Source organism: Neurospora tetraspora (assembly GCF_033439725.1).
Source record: "Neurospora tetraspora strain CBS 560.94 chromosome Unknown B0H65scaffold_1, whole genome shotgun sequence".
In the NCBI taxonomy this organism is placed as follows: Eukaryota; Fungi; Ascomycota; class Sordariomycetes; order Sordariales; family Sordariaceae; genus Neurospora; species Neurospora tetraspora.
In genome coordinates this window covers 3,988,508-4,004,048 of record NW_026944383.1, presented here as the reverse complement: position 1 = coordinate 4,004,048, position 15,541 = coordinate 3,988,508, and the positions used below count along the sequence as shown (strand labels likewise).

Genomic DNA, 15,541 nt, shown 5'->3' with positions numbered 1-15,541 from the left:
GGCGGCCGGCGGCTCTCCCACTCTTCACACCATCGCGGTTAAAACAATTGGGTAGGAGACTCCCCAGACCACTTTTCCCATAGCAGCAGACGTTACCTCTACAAAAGGTGTGGTTGCAATATAGGGTCATAGCAACCACATCGAAACGGCAGCACCGGCCGGATGGGTTCCTCGGTTCTAGGCGTCCATTCAATTTCACGCAAAAAGAGGCACCTGTGTTCCCATGGGACCACGTTGCTGGTGATCAGAACTCGAATGGCTGGCGGACAACCCCGCTACCAAGCAGCTAAGGGAGCACCAACCGAAACTTATGCGGCATGTTGGGGATGGCTCAGGATGAGGATGATGGATGGTAAACTATATCAGGGCCGTCATTATGCTCATGGACGCCACGCTGCTAACCGATTACCCTATAACGTTCGCCGTCCCTTGCCATAATGGTTGTCGATATTGCAGTCACATCCAAGACCAGAGCAGACTCGTCAAAGATATCCATACGGTTGGTTGCAGCTCTTTAGGAATTTGTCACGACACATGTACTTGCCGCCTATACTTTCCCTCCCAGTCCTCCTCCAAGACGAAGATGACGAAGTGCATACACATGGCTTTGGGATCATCCACCACTCAGGGACACGGAAACAGCTGGATCGCCCGCGATGCAGGGCCGCCATCGCGGGAACGATACCAGCCAAAGCAAGGCACAAGCGGGGAGGGGGGGTTCTTGGCCGGTTGGCCATGGGGAAGGCATAAGCCGTTTTCACAGCGAGCATAATCTGATAAATACCCACTGCGCGCAGTATCTACACCCAGACACCCAGGTCTTGCCCGCTGAATGGGCGTATTTACACCACATAAAGTCCGCAGTTGATCGTTCGTGGAACCTACCAAGTGGGATGTGATGCGCATGGCTTACTCGCATTAGCGCTGCCGGTGCTGTTTTGCGTGGATGTGCGACCATGGGAGCATGGGACAACATGAAGTTCTAGAAATATTCCGGCTCTATCAACTGTTATACCTCTGTATATGTATGCAGGTTTACTGATTTAAAGAGTTCGTTACAATGTCTTCGATTCAACCTATCTATCAAGTCTCATTACACGTCTGCTATGGTGTGGTGTAGTACATATTTTCCTCGAGTTATGACTGTGCTCGATGTTTCGAGGCCGATGTTTTCTTACAACTTGGCTCAGAGCACAATACATAAGGCAGTTGAGTAGAGAAACATGAACAGGTCTTACAAGCCACTGTCTCTCTCGTATTAACCCTCTTAGCAACTATGACTGAGGGCAACAACTGGTACAAACCACCAACCAACCGCTCGTCTACTTGTGCCGTTCAATGCCTCAACTTACACGACTGCGTCAGAGAGGCATGCATGTATATGGGAGGGGGAAAAACCTCGACGTGACACAGCATCAGCGCTTTAACAACAAGGCTGCTGCATCTGATACCGTCTTATCGTCTAATCCTATACTATCCGTCGTTATTCTTCTGGAAAAGTCAGCTGATTTTTGAGCGAGCACCCGTTTAGATCTGCCGGTGTTTCTATATAGTAGAAGTGACTGTGTATAGTTGGTTGGGCGAGGTTTAACGAATAAAGTGTCACTCTGTGAACTTCACTGCCTACTTTTCCTCGTTTCCCTTTCATACTACCTACCTAAATAGTGACATACACAGTCGGCAACGATGAAAGTAGGTAAGCTACCACTTATAACATCAAGAGTCGACGGAGCATTCAACCTTCAACACATATCTCCTAAAGCAACATCGCTCCCCGCCAGTCCTTTCCCATATTGAGAGACATCATGCTGGGCAGAAAGCTAAAAACACACGTTCTTCTACACGAACCTGAACGATCAAAATTGCCCCTCAGAGGACCAAAGGCAAGTCCGGACGGAGTACATACACCAGCACGGATATCACCTTGAAACCGAACAGCGCTTTTTGGGTAATTGTGGCTTAGGATCTGTCACAATCGCAGAAAGTGGACAATCAACATACACCCACAAGCAGGTAGATAGAAGTTAGCTGTATAGGTGAGGAGACCTCGGCGTAGTCTGAGATGGACGATGAGGCGTCAGATCTTCGTTTTCGAGAAATCGGTTGACAAGACACACGCAAGGTGTGTATCACTCAAACAAGTAGCGTCATCGTGAAGTTGTGGGAAACCCAGGGTGTGGGTAAAGAGACCAGGAAGAGTCTCTGTTCATGTCCCCTTGGGACTATGATCCAGATTGAGACGAAAATTCATCCGACCACGAAGGAAGAAGACACTCACAGAGAACGGATGGAAGACACAAGCCTGATTTGTAGCGAGAAGACTCGTCCTCTATCCCTTAAATTTTCCCAGAAAAAAGAGGAAATCGATTGTCATCGTACAAGCCAAGTACATAGTTTAAACAAACAGAAAAAAAAAACGGTAACCATTTCCCCACCAAATTCATCATCCCCTTAAACTGTGAAAACCGCTGGCGGATATCTTATGCGCCCCAGGAGACATAAAAGGTTTGCATGGGTTTCGTCATTTTCTCTAACCCTTTCATGCGCGGTTTCCTTTTTGGTTGATGTTTTCCGCCAGTGCCCAGTTCCCCAAACGCGCCCACCCCGCCCATCCCTTGATATCCTTCCCTTCTGTTATTATGCACGAAACAACCCACCCCAGCGAGCTCAGAGATGCCTACTACCGGCACCACCACATCTCCTTAAATAGTTATTGTGTTCTTGGGTAGATGAGACAGATCGTTGAATGGGATTCGTTTCCTGTCAAGATCGCAGCAGCAAGGAGGTCGCTTCTGTGCCATTGTGTTTCGTGTGAATATGGTATAGTTGTTATATGTCGCCGTCATTCATCGTTTTTGGTTCGTCCTAACCACTCAATGGAGAGTGCCGCCGCGGCTGAAAGAGAAACCAGATCGCTTCGGATAAGCATTGTTGTTTTGCTGATGTTCAGCTCGTTTAGCTGGAGAACTTGCGGGTGATCTTGGCGATGACTAGAAAAGAGAGGTATGTTAGCCATGTTCATTGCTGTTTATCTGTCTAGGGAACCCCGTGGACAAGAAAACCGCAGGGCGTTCCCCAAGAGATGAGACGGGCTAAACGTACTGTGAAGAGCAACAACGCTGAAGATGAAGACCAGCGACAGGACCAGGACGACAACGGGGTCGACCTTGAGGCCGGGGCTCTCATCGGTGTAGAGACGGAGCATGGTGCTGCTGGAGCCACCGGCGCCAGCGGCGCGCGTGCTGTTGGGGCGAGCATTGGCAATCTTCTCCTTCTGGTCGGCAGCGGCACGGCGACGGATGGCGGTACGGGCACCGCCCGGGGGAGGAGGCGAGGAGGGGCGCGCAGAGCTAACACCGGCAGGGCCAGCGGGCGCGGAGGAGGGGGAGGAGGCACGAGGAGAAGACTGTTTTAAGATGCATCGTTAGTTATGTTGTCACTTATTTCCCCAAACGACCAGCAAGCAACAGAATATGGTTGAAAGCTGATGGTATGATGCCGTTGTGATCACAATAGCATAATAGCAGGGAAGCTAGCTGTTGTAGACTTGAAGAACGTACCATTGTGACAGAAGATATTAAAAGAGGATTAAGGTGCAAAGAGCAGAAAAGAGAATGGAGTGGTGAAGGAGGGTATCTAAAGTGTCCTTCACGCTATAAATCGTCGTCGCGTAGATAGTGGTGGTGGTGATGATCGTGGCCGTAATTCAATGGTGGAAGCTTTGGGAGATGCGTACCTTGTAGTTCCACGGGTCCCCCTAATAATCAAGAGCTTGGTCTGTGCTTCCAATTGAGGCCACGGTTTGGAAAGATCGCTTGCCCGCCCGGACCAAGCGAGCCAAGCTCCAAGGCTGGGTTCGCCGCTCGCCAGGGCAGGCAAGTGAGAGCTTGGGCCGCAATTTCATTCCGCCGTCTGCCGAACACGCACAATTTGGTGGGTCCCAGGTGGAAGCTGCGCTTTTGTGCACCTTCTGGGGCAAGTTCGCAAGGTACACGGTACCTGAGTGGCTCCCTTGTCGCTCCTGCAGGGTTGAGACGGACGGATCTGGGCCCAAGATGAACTGTGGGGGCGTTCTTCAAATCCCCGGATTTCGGGTGCAAATGCCAAGCAACGTTGTCAGGGTCCCCTGCCCCTTGCATTGCTGCAGTGGTCGTGGTCCCCATCGCCATCAGCTCAACATGAGGTTCCTGCTTCAACAAGGTGCATGCGAGCGATGGAGCGGTATATATATTATATATGAGGCTCTACCTCAAGTCGAAGAGAATGATGCTTATGAGGACGGATATTTACTTCTGCTACCTAAGAAACCGGACCCAGAGGGATATGCAAAAAGCGGCTTTAACCGGGCAAGTCACCATTGCGAATTGAGAAGACTATACGAGGAGGCTTTGCGGGCTGACTTGACGGGAGCTCTACTGCATAGCACTTTGGTCGCGTTAACCTTCCATTTTCGCTTTCGATTGCTCTGTCTCTCTCTCAGGAGTTTGTTAACAGGACTCTTCACTACACGGGAATGCCGATGTCGATCTTTTCTTTAAGTAGATTTTTTGATACTGGTACTTCTTTGATGGTAACTTGGGGTGTAAGTTCTAACAGTTGAGGTGGGCGGAACGACACCATTCACCCGCAATGGGTGCGATGCTTCCTGCCGAAGAAAGGCGTCGCCCAGTTTCTCCATGCTCTTGTCTGCACCTTTGATCCAAACCACTGCCACATAAATCCTGGCGGCCAATTGATAACGCATCGGTCTATCCACTGAGAAGCGAATCATGAAGAGAGTCGGTAACTGGTTCGATCAATTGAGTAGCGTGGGTATTTCTGAGGCATAACGGGATGCCAGATGCTGTTGTCTTTTTTATCCCTCCGAGCCAGCAAGGAGCGAGCAATCGAAACACCCATTGATATACATGTTATGACAAAGAACAGTGTGCCTATGAGTAAGGGGGAATTAGAAGAGAAGCCCGATGGGAGAAGAAGAAGATGAGAAACGGGGAGGACACATGATAAGAGGACAAAAAGCTGACAAAAGAAAACAACACTATAAACACCCTACAAGTACTCGGGTGTATGTGCGCGCTAAGCAAGAACTTTGCGCCCGCTGACAGGCAAGACAAACCAACCACAGTACAACACCGTTCCTCCGCTGGCAGCTCGGAACAAGAAATAATGGTACTGGGTGATGCTCCATCCATCTCTTCCCTTCCCCCTTCCCCCTCCCGCTCGATAATGGAAGCCCGTCGTTCTGACAGGGACGTCGCTGTGTATGGATGGCTTTTACGCTTCACACTGGGCCGCACCAAGCCGGCAATCCTCAAAGCCCGTTCTTTTCAGATTGATTCTCGAATTATGCCGGACCCATCAGCACTTTCTCCCGCCCTTTTCGGTTCACGGAGCCCGGAGTGACCAGGCACAAGAGCGATAATGCTGTGCATATCCCTTCATATGCAACGGGCCGCCATTTGGATCGGCCGCAACCTCTTGGATCTGGAAGGCGGGGTCGTAACCAAACAGTTATGTCTGTGAAACCCGCCATGCCATATTTAGATGATTAGACAGTATGACGCATTTGCGCCTTTTTGCTTGAGACAAATATGAACCAAAACACCCCGCAATCAGTTGGCTTTGGGCCATACATCCACGAGGTGTTGTATGATCAAAACGGAAAGCAGTCAAGTTGAACACTTCAAAGAGTGACGTCCAAGACCATGCTAACGTCTTGCACGTTGGCACCGGCAAGGTCTTCCAGAACGGGAATGAGGTCCAATAGCTCGTTGTCATGTGCATCCGAAAACCAACTGCTGATTGGCACGGCGTGCTGGGGGTGGAAGATATACGAGGTTGGCGAGTTATCGATGATAATGGTGTCTTTGAGGTCGCGTCCAACCTGGGACAGGTCTTTGACGTAGTTTCCTTGATGGTTGTAGCAACTCTCGCGGAAAAGACGATGGTGGACAACGTTGTGGATGTCCAACTGGTCCAGCAGCGGATCACCGTACTGAGCATCATTAGTATTTGAGTTGCCAAAAGCTTTCAGAGGATTCCATTTCACGTACCTTGGAAACCGATGCAGTGAAGACAACAACTTCGTAAAGCTCGCCAACTCTCTTCATGAACTGATCTACACCTGGCCGCTTGATGACATAGACATTATGGTAGTTGCCTTCGATTTCAACGGGTATCGTGAAGTCGGCCTGATGGAGGATCTGTAATTCAATCAGTCAACAAGCGAACTAGGAAACAGGGAGATGGGTGCAGAACTAACCTTGAAGGAGCTGTGCACGAGGGTTTCATCCAAATCAAGAACAAGGCACTTCTTGCCCTTGAACTCAGGTGCTTGAGGGGGGAGTAGGAACTTCTGAGGTTGGTCGGGAGGAAATACGGGAGGGCTCTCAATTAGCGCGCCGCTTGTTGGTGCAGTTGGAACTGCGGGAATCGGGCCCGGAGGTGGAGGAGGGAGGTTGGTGTACGATTCCTCAGTCGTGGCATCGGCCGCATGTGAAGCCTGTTGTGATTCTTCGGCAGCATCAGGCATTTGCACGTCCCCTTTCTCATCCTTCTCATTGACCACCTCCTCAACCACCTCCACTTCCTTGTTGGTCTGCTGTGGCGGCTCTACCGATGCCAGCGGGCTACTTGAGCCGGGGCCAACGATTGTTGTCTGCTTTGACTCTCCATCCCTTTCGCCAACTGTCGACTGATCCTGAGTACTCGTTCCTGATACCCGCTTCCCGTTCTTCGACTGTTCTTGGGTCGGCTGCGATTGCTGAACTGGTTCCTTCTCAAACAACTGACTCTTGCTCGCAGTGGGTTGCTCGGATGGGGTTGCTGTTCTCCTGCTCGCGGTCGCCGGCCTAGGGGGAATCTTGTCGAGCTTATGGCTTGGCACTGGGGTATCGAGGCCGTTCGCATCATCAGGCACGCCGCAGCAGCCAAAGATGGCGAGGAAGCCACCCTTCTTCTTCTTGGGCGCTACCGGGTTCGAGTTGCTCATGGCTGCGGTTGCTCGTGTTCCTGTACATAACTGGTTAATAAATGGGTTGCGATCCTGGGTTAGTCCTAACATACTGCTTCTTGAATTTCTCGAGTGTCCACCGATACTATCACGGTCGCCTGTGAAGCCGCCAATTAGCCCATTTGTACTGTATGAGAATTGAAAGTCTCCTTCATCATGAATGTGAATCGCAAGGTCACAAGTAGGCGGTCGCTACCTCTTTTGGTTGCCACTGCATCGTCGTGGGTCCGCATTTCCTTTGAACTGCCAGGGGCTGATAGGGTTGTGTCGTCCGCGCTCAATGCCATCTTGAAGGGTATCTTTTATTTCGGATAGAAAATGAACGTCTGAACACCCAACGCAAAGCTATCAGCGCGTGGTCTTGGTAATTGCGTCGTAGTAGGAGCTGAAGTTTGCGGCTGGTTGGGTTTGGATAGTGAGGCAGACGAGACCCGTTGACAGCCTTGCAGCACCAATCAATTGGGGATTGGGGGCAGTGCGATGCGATCAGTGGCAACGTGGAGGGCAAGCAGCGACGGAGGCAGCCAGCGAGACAGGAACAACAATGTGAAACGAACTGTCCGGAACCTTGGATTGCAATGGGAATTGTAGAAAGTGAAAAAGTCACCAACCTCTAGTTTGCAACTGAATCCAGCTTTCGCCAATCTAAGGCCCAACCCCTATCCTACCCTTCGGTCGGCAGAGTAGGTATTAGCCCTTGGAGGCTCTGAACGTTGTCGAGTGGCAGCCAACTCCTTAACGGGTCTGAAACGTCTGGTCGGTAGGTAGGCGACAGGCTTTCGAAGTTCGGCAAAAAGTAAAAAATAATAATCGCGACAACGCTGATTCCGGCCGCGACTGTCGTTGCAGGTGGGAAAATTGGCGCGCGGAGGCCGAAAGGGTCGGGGGTGTGTCGGCAGCGAGGTGGTCGACCAGAAAGACGGACACACACGGGCACGTCTTGCGTGCTTGATTAGCCAGAAACCTCAAGGACCCGGAACCTAGAAGGGCAGAAAAATAATCAAGAAGGGATATCGAGGAATCGAGGACCAAAACGGGCGGGCCAAAGAAGGAGAAACGGCGGCGACGTGGTGGACGGGCCGGAGGTCGGGCAGATGCAGAAAAGAGGGAAAGAAGGGCGTATCAAAAGCTGGAGGTTGTGAGAGCGCAAGCGAGATGATTGACTTTAAAGGTGATGGGGTCGCTTCTGGGATTGTTCACGGCGCAGAGAGGACGATGGGGAGCGGATGCGACGAGAGAGGATTAGTGGATTGCCCCGAAGAGATTAGCCAGCGACCGAGTGACCACCAGGCGACGCCGGTACGGCCCTGCGCAGTGCGGCAGGATAGGATGGGATAGCTGGCCATGCAATTTTAGTGGTGGACATTGGCATGGAACAAGAAATGCGCTAACACAGTCCATCGGCTCTCTGCACCCACAAAGTACCCACAACGACCTGCAGCCGCTAAATTCATGCAGTCCCGCTGCTGCACGTCGTACGGATGGAGGGTCCCTCGTTATGTTTGCTGCTGCCCACCCACCTCACTCTCCTTTTTTTTTTTCTGTTACAGTTGGTTTTGGTTTCTTGGTTTCGTCTTTCTCATTCGACGTTCTTTCTTGGATCTAGAAGCCTTTGGGCTTAACGGGGGCTTTTATTGTCCCAAGCTGGGCCGTGGGGAGTCAACTTTCAACATGGTGATATCTCCATAGAGTATCGATATATGAAGGTAGTAGAAGTGGAAGTGCCCAGCACCCAATTTCCGTCGGATCATGTTCAAAGGAATTCAGCATGGCCCCGTCTGAAAGTCAACATGCCCCGGCAGAGCTCCCGCGCATACGCTAACCTCTGTATTGGACGACACCTTGTGTCTTCACGCTGACTTCTCTCACCCAAGGCTCCGAGCTCACCTATCAACGGTTCAATTGAAGTCGATAATAGCTACCTCTATGATGGCGGAACGTGCTGACTGTCAGACATCGGTGGAACCCAAGGAACCCAATGGACTCCCGTCCCGTTCCTTGAGGCTGTCAATTGTTCCCCCCGAAAGGCTCATCTCATCCATGGGCGCCTTATCTCCCATCAATGCTAGGCATAGCTAGGTTGTCAGTCAAGCAGTCCCGTCAAATTTCCGCGACATACCCTGTTCACCTCCATGGCCGTGCGACTGTGTCCTCTGCTCCCCTGCCCTGGCCTGGAGCTACCACCTGGCAACGTTACTGGCAGCCTGGAGCAAAGGTCAGCTTTCCACATTGTTGTTGACCGCCCTCAAATGTCTTGTGTGCTTTGACCTGTTGGTGACTTTTGAGCAGTTACGCGGGCCCTGTTACGTCTGTATACACTGAGCAGTTGTTACAACCTCAAAGACGTTGGAGGACGGGATCTCTTCAATTGGCGAGAAGAGAAGAGTATCCACCCAGGTTGTCGCGCACTCAAAGCTTTATAGCAAGTAATAAGAGAATCGACCTGGTTCTGGTCTCAAATCTCTCTAGCCAGTGAGGCTCCTTAATAAGGATGGTAGGGGTAAAGAGGCAGGCTCCATTCTTTTTTTCCACGGATCCAATGCCAGGGCACCGCTTTATGAGTGCATCTCCATAAGAAACACAAGGCTAACAAGGAAGCGCACGTATCGGAAATGCTTCATGAACGAGTGGTATTTCTGCTGACATTTTGCCATATAGACATTGCATAGAGGGCCCAATCTCCATTGCCCCTGTCATCAGATTCAAAAACAAGCTCTCCACCACCGAATAACTCCCTTCGATGTCGACACTCAACTCGCTGGCTCTCACGATGCTCTCCAGGGCAACCCAGGTGTCAGAGTCCACAGTAGCCTCCACGGCTCCATCAACAGACAAATCAACCCACACTCGCCTTGCAGCATGCTGGGTGCCCCTTCTGTCATCCGCATTCCTCGGCCCGGGGATGCTGGACCTCGCCCAGCCCTGAGCAGCCCCAGTTGGCAGCGACCGTTCCAGAGCCAAAAGAGCTTGGGAGCTGCAACTGGGCCTCGTGATTGGCCATGTTGGCGCCCGTTACAGTGATGGGTTGGATCCGGGACCATGCGCTGTGGTGATCCGTGACCACTCACATCGGCCGCCGTCTAGCTCGTCACAGTCTTGTCCACTTTAATAAAGAGCTTCTATGCACAGTAGTCCACGCCGAAGACCGCAGGGAGCTTTTGGATCCGCTATGAATTCGAGCTGTTGGAGGATTGACGAGTGCGGATTGTCGGATGGCCAATTCATACAAAGGAGAATCAAAGGCGCTTTGCTTTGGAGTCCTGTTGCTCGCCAACTCGTTCCATTGCCCCAACAAGTCTTAAAAATCAAAGCAGCCAAGGAGTCTCGAAGCCGTGTGCGCATCTTCACCCCCTTTCTGCATGCGTACCTGACCTTCGGTACCTGACGCGGAGAGCGCGGGTTGAAACCATAAGCTCTTGCGAGATCCGCCTACGGGAATCGATACCGTCCCCGTCCAGCACTCCAAATAGAAGCCGCAACAACGTGAGCATGAGGTCAAACGCAGGGCCATGGTCCGCAAATAGGGCGCTGGTTACCCAAGCAAGCTGCGTACTCCCGGTCCCAAGCAAGCAGTGACGGCAAGCAAGCCAGGCCAGAAAAAGAGGCCAAAAACCAAGTCCTTGGAACCGATGGTGATGTCCTATCATCGTGGGGTTGGAAGCTCCTCCACTGCTTCTCTCGAACTTCCATCTCAAGTTCTTTGGCTCTTGTTAGGGTTGCCCCGTCTTCGCTCAAGTAACACGGAAACACTCAGAGACGTGATGTTGGAGCGAATTTGTCAAGATGGACTCTTTGATATATCGGACCTAACTAACCGTGGGTGTGAGCTTGTTGTTTTGTTGCAACACCCACTCTCTGGCAGAAAAGTTCATTTCAAGTGACAAGTGGGAGAAGACAGGAGAACCAGATTAGGAGAAACTCAACACAGGGCGAAGATTGCCGACGAACCTTTGACAGCTCGTGCCTGGACAATGGAGAACCCGGGGAGATGGCCCGTGCTCCAGGAGTCCAGAGGGCTTCCCCAGCTTTCCCCAGGACAACAGTGGGACTTTGAAACCGATGCAGGTGATGACGTTGCTCTTTGCTGGTGGAATGACCGCCTCTCATTGGCTCACTGGAGACTTTTGGCCTCGGAATGTTCGCAGTCGAAACACCGCCTGGGGGGTCATTCAGTGTATCGATCACATGCCACCCGACGGCCATGCTACTGTCGGCCGCCATGCTAACCATCATTTGCCTGGACACGGCATTCAACCAGTTTTCGGATCCGTCATCATCCTGTCGGCATCGTATCAGTCTGTACAGTAGTGTAATCAACCGTTCCTTCTCGCCTTCAGGTCCCCATTGATTATTCGTTCTTCCACATCCAAGCCCAACCTCAACAACACGCGATCCCCCGCCGTCACCATATCGCTGAAGCGAATTTCCCTCGATACCACACGAAGCGCAATCATCGCATCGCCTATATCATATTGCGCCCATATCATATTGCGCCCAGCCGCGCGTGATTTGTTTTGACCCGGATGCTAAGGGCAAGTGTTGGCTGTTGATCCCCGAGGATCGATCGGGACAGATAAGACCTGAAGTGGAAGCCGGCGACGCCTGGCGACGCCCAGCGACATCATGGCGGCGCAATCAACCCTACGAGGCTCCGCGGCCGAAGAGGCCATCGCGTCCTTCATCAACAAATACACCGAACTCATCCGCTCCAAACTGAAGACGACAACCAGGACGACACGTCTTCTCGCGACCCTTGCACTTGCGACATCCATCATATTATCTGGCGAGGGTACGCGGAGATGGTGGAAGCGCAGACGCGAGGATAGGGAGCAAGGCCGGAAACTGGTGCGCACCAACTCATGGTTGCACAACAAGGACGGATCGAGGACTATTTATGTCCCCTACAAGGACGGCACTTCCAAGGTCGTTATCCATAGCACGAAGCCGCTCACCTTCGAGGCCCACAGACGTCTGTTCCTGAACCCCCCAAGGGTCTCAGGTCTCGGCGACGGTCATGTCCCTTCGGCTCAGACGAAACCCGGCCTTAATCTTGCCTTCCTCCATCAGTTCCTTAGCCTGATGAGCATCATGGTTCCACGATGGAAAAGCAAGGAGGCTGGTTTGCTTGTTAGCCACGGAATTTTCCTCATGCTCCGTACTTACCTTTCCCTAGTCGTTGCCCGCCTAGATGGTGAGATTGTGCGTGATCTAGTGGCTGGAAATGGCAAGCAGTTCCTCTTGGGTATTGTCAAGTGGTGCGGACTGGGCGGTTTTGCTTCCTATGTCAACGCTACCATCAAATACCTCGAGTCCAAGGTGTCGATTGCTTTCCGAACCCGTCTTACTCGGTACATCCACGACCTGTATTTGAACGATAACCTCAACTATTACAAACTGTCCAACTTGGACGGTGGAGTCGGGCAGGGAGCGGACCAGTTCATCACTCAGGATCTGACTCTGTTCTGTGCTGCTGCCGCTAATCTTTACTCCTCTCTCGGAAAGCCATTTGTCGATATCTGCGTGTTCAACTATCAACTCTACCGCTCGCTCGGCCCACTAGCTCTCACAGGTCTCCTGAGCAACTACTTCCTGACGGCTAGCATCCTGCGTCGACTCTCGCCACCTTTCGGCAAACTCAAGGCTGTGGAAGGACGAAAGGAGGGTGACTTTAGAGGTCTGCATGCGCGCCTAATCGCAAACGCAGAGGAGATTGCCTTCTATGGTGGCGCCGAGATGGAGAAGACCTTCCTGAACAGGGAATTCAAGTCTCTCAAGAACTGGATGGAGGGTATTTACATGCTCAAGATCAGATACAATATTCTTGAAGACTTCATCCTCAAGTACAGCTGGAGCGCCTACGGCTATCTTCTCTCTTCCCTTCCAGTCTTCCTGCCAGCTTGGGGAGGTCTTGGAGGGGCAAGCGAGCAACAGGCAGAGCACGCCGAGAAGGGCGGTCGGGAACGCACCCGCATGAAGGACTTCATTACCAACAAGCGTCTCATGCTCTCACTTGCCGATGCTGGTGGTCGTATGATGTACTCCATCAAAGACCTTTCAGAGTTGGCCGGTTACACCAGTCGCGTGTATACACTCATCTCCACTCTTCACAGAGCCCACGCGGACGCGTACTACGTCAGAGGTCGCGAAAACGAACTCTACTCGTTGTCGGACGTACAGGGTACCATCCAAAAGGGCTTTGACGGTGTCCGCCTGGAGAACGTGCCCATTGTAGCTCCTGCGCTGTGGCCACAAGGAGGCGAGGAGCTTCTCGAATCACTTTCCATGGTTGTCCGTCGCGGCGAGCATCTCCTGGTACGTTTTGGTCCCGCGATTAGACCCCAATATTGCTGTAGCTAACATATCGTGCACCACAGATATCGGGTCCTAACGGCGTGGGTAAGAGTGCGATTGCGCGAGTGATCGCCGGGCTTTGGCCAGTGTATAGAGGTCTTGTGAGCCGACCGAAGAACAACGGCGAGGATGGCATCATGTTCCTCCCGCAACGGCCATACCTTAGCATCGGTACGCTACGTGATCAGGTTATCTACCCTGATGGCGAGGCCGACATGCGCGAGAAGCGCAAGAACGAGTACGACTTGAAGCGCGCCCTCGATCAAGCACGTCTTGGATACCTGCCTGAACGTGAAGGTGGCTGGGACACCCGCAAGGAATGGAAGGACGTTCTGAGTGGTGGTGAGAAGCAGAGACTTGCCATTGCGCGCCTGCTGTACCACGAGCCACAGTATGCCTTCATTGATGAGGGCACAAGCGCAGTTTCCAGCGATGTTGAGGGACTGCTCTACGAGACTTGCAAAGAAAAGGGAATCAGTAAGTACTCACGCCTGCCTTGATAACAGGACTTCCCGCTAACCCTCATTCACAGCTTTGATTACCATCTCGACTCGCGCCTCTCTCAAGAAATACCACATGTACAACCTGGTCCTCGGCATGGGTGAGCGGGGCGACGAGTGGGAGCTGCAGCGCATCGGTACTGAAAGCGAGAAGATGCACGTTGAGCGCGAACTGCACGATCTTCGCGAACGTCTTGCGCAGGTCGAGAAGTGGAAGGCACGCCGTGAGGAGATCGAGAAGGAGCTCAACAAGGTGTGGGTTGAGGGCGGCGAGAATCTTGCCCCGCCCCCTTATGCGGAAAAGGAGGCAGAGGGACAGGCCACACAGACAGAGTCCGAAAATACCCTTGAGCAACGCTCGATCGGCGACTCGACGGTCGAGATTGTTCGCCCCGAGGAGGAAACCGATCAGACCGAGTACGAGGAGGCTAATCAGGGCGACCACACGGAGACGGAGGCGGAGTATGAGGATGCGACCGAGACGGAGAACTGAGCGTGATGGCGGGTACTGGGCGAGGTGAGGGCCCAACTCGTGTATGACTTATGGTGATGTTGTTTTTGGCTCCGAGACACAAACTCGATGAACGTTGGATTGTTGGATTTTTTGGTCTTTGAGGAGGGCGATCAGGTTTTGAATAGATATCATCAAGTACTGACGCGTATATATATCTATCTACCATTTCTCAGCATATACACATCTTTGTATTCTGATCTTGAAGTTCTCGTTATCCCATTCGGCTACTATTTCAGTCTCTACCTATGTATTCTTTCCCTTTGTTCCTTCCGATCGTACGGCACAGGTATCAGAGGACTCGATATTCCAAGGTAACATGGTCTCTCATGAACTTCGCTAGTCTCCTCGACATTCTGCCTGAAGACGTTCTGGTCCCATGCCCACACCATGGGGGAATTTCAATAGCGCCCTGACTCCTGCATCGCTAGCCAACGGCCGATTGCAGCCCACTCTTCATCAATCAATTCATCATCCAGAATGCAAGCTACTGCCGCCCTATGCCACTTTCAGCAGAGCGCCTCCCCGCGATCCTCATTTCAGCTCTAGCTAATCATTTTGGCCAATAGCTCGGCCATGTAACCTGCATTCAGCTTCTCTCCGGGGTTGGAGCTCGACTTCAGGGGTTTGTGTGCCGGCCAGCCACGCAGCAGCAGGACCAGCAACGTCAATGATTTATGCGACCAGAACACCGGATTGAGCACTTCATGTGCCCCGTGATCTCTGTGCGAATGGAACAGCGGACAGTATGGTATATCCGAGGGGTTTAGGTGAGTGTCCCTCTGGGGAACAGCCAGGCTTATAATGTGAGCTGGCTGGAAGAATAGGTGAGGGTCGATGGAAGGTCGGGGGGAGGACACCGAAAGTCTTGTGTTGCAACCTCAGGAGCCTTGTCAATGGCCGGTAAACAGAGAAAGAAGAAAGGCAACTGATGATTCCCAATCCTACTCTCTCTTGTCCAGGAATATGAGATAGGTAGGCCCAGTGACGTAACGAGGACCTCTGTTCTTCACCAAAAACTGCTGGCGCGCGCATCCCCGACGCGAGTCCCGTCCGGGAAGAAGAATATCACAGCTCATCTTAAATTGCGCCCCGTGTGGCTTTCTGACAACCTCAAGTATTGCTCATCACATCGCCAATTCATCTCTCAGAACTTCCCTCTCCGGT

At 52.1% G+C, this 15,541-nt stretch overlaps 5 protein-coding genes across 5 annotated transcripts; 1 reads left to right on the top strand and 4 right to left on the bottom strand.

Moving 5' to 3' along the window:
- Nucleotides 1–2,955: 2,955 nt before the first annotated feature.
- Nucleotides 2,956–3,563, bottom strand: B0H65DRAFT_438391 (Sec61beta family-domain-containing protein; the record flags this gene model as incomplete). The annotated part of the gene is made up of 3 exons (XM_062825370.1): nucleotides 2,956–2,990; nucleotides 3,103–3,406; nucleotides 3,561–3,563. The coding sequence occupies 3 exons, from the start codon at nucleotides 3,561–3,563 to the stop codon at nucleotides 2,956–2,958; spliced, it is 342 nt and encodes a 113-aa protein (XP_062686491.1).
- A 2,120-nt stretch (nucleotides 3,564–5,683) lies between these two features.
- On the bottom strand, nucleotides 5,684–7,299 carry B0H65DRAFT_505075 (NIF-domain-containing protein; the record flags this gene model as incomplete). Its single annotated transcript, XM_062827965.1, has 5 exons — nucleotides 5,684–5,995; nucleotides 6,054–6,203; nucleotides 6,263–7,011; nucleotides 7,066–7,110; nucleotides 7,209–7,299. The coding sequence occupies 5 exons, from the start codon at nucleotides 7,297–7,299 to the stop codon at nucleotides 5,684–5,686; spliced, it is 1,347 nt and encodes a 448-aa protein (XP_062686490.1).
- A 2,939-nt stretch (nucleotides 7,300–10,238) lies between these two features.
- B0H65DRAFT_36406 (uncharacterized protein) lies at nucleotides 10,239–10,772 on the bottom strand. Its single transcript, XM_062823679.1, has one exon. It carries the CDS (start codon nucleotides 10,657–10,659, stop codon nucleotides 10,357–10,359), a length of 303 nt encoding a protein of 100 aa, XP_062686489.1. The 5' UTR covers nucleotides 10,660–10,772; the 3' UTR covers nucleotides 10,239–10,356.
- B0H65DRAFT_36407 (uncharacterized protein) lies at nucleotides 10,773–11,440 on the bottom strand. The gene has a single exon (XM_062823680.1). The coding sequence runs from the start codon at nucleotides 11,243–11,245 to the stop codon at nucleotides 10,886–10,888; it is 360 nt and encodes a 119-aa protein (XP_062686488.1). The 5' UTR covers nucleotides 11,246–11,440; the 3' UTR covers nucleotides 10,773–10,885.
- On the top strand, nucleotides 11,441–14,489 carry B0H65DRAFT_36408 (ABC transporter transmembrane region 2-domain-containing protein). The gene is made up of 3 exons (XM_062823681.1): nucleotides 11,441–13,324; nucleotides 13,387–13,840; nucleotides 13,896–14,489. Exons 1-3 carry the CDS (start codon nucleotides 11,636–11,638, stop codon nucleotides 14,354–14,356), a joined length of 2,604 nt encoding a protein of 867 aa, XP_062686487.1. The 5' UTR covers nucleotides 11,441–11,635; the 3' UTR covers nucleotides 14,357–14,489.
- The last annotated feature ends 1,052 nt before the right edge of the window (nucleotides 14,490–15,541 follow it).

What these genes read in the sequence shown, in the direction of transcription:
- B0H65DRAFT_36407 (XM_062823680.1), bottom strand. Translation starts at nt 11,245, where the DNA reads ATGATGGTTAGCATGGCGGCCGACAGTAGCATGGCCGTCGGGTGGCAT.
- B0H65DRAFT_36408 (XM_062823681.1), top strand. Translation starts at nt 11,636, where the DNA reads ATGGCGGCGCAATCAACCCTACGAGGCTCCGCGGCCGAAGAGGCCATC. An exon ending in GTCGCGGCGAGCATCTCCTG is followed by an intron (nt 13,325 to 13,386) that starts GTACGTTTTGGT and finishes CGTGCACCACAG; the next exon opens with ATATCGGGTCCTAACGGCGT. An exon ending in TTGCAAAGAAAAGGGAATCA is followed by an intron (nt 13,841 to 13,895) that starts GTAAGTACTCAC and finishes CCTCATTCACAG; the next exon opens with CTTTGATTACCATCTCGACT.
- B0H65DRAFT_36406 (XM_062823679.1), bottom strand. Translation starts at nt 10,659, where the DNA reads ATGATAGGACATCACCATCGGTTCCAAGGACTTGGTTTTTGGCCTCTT.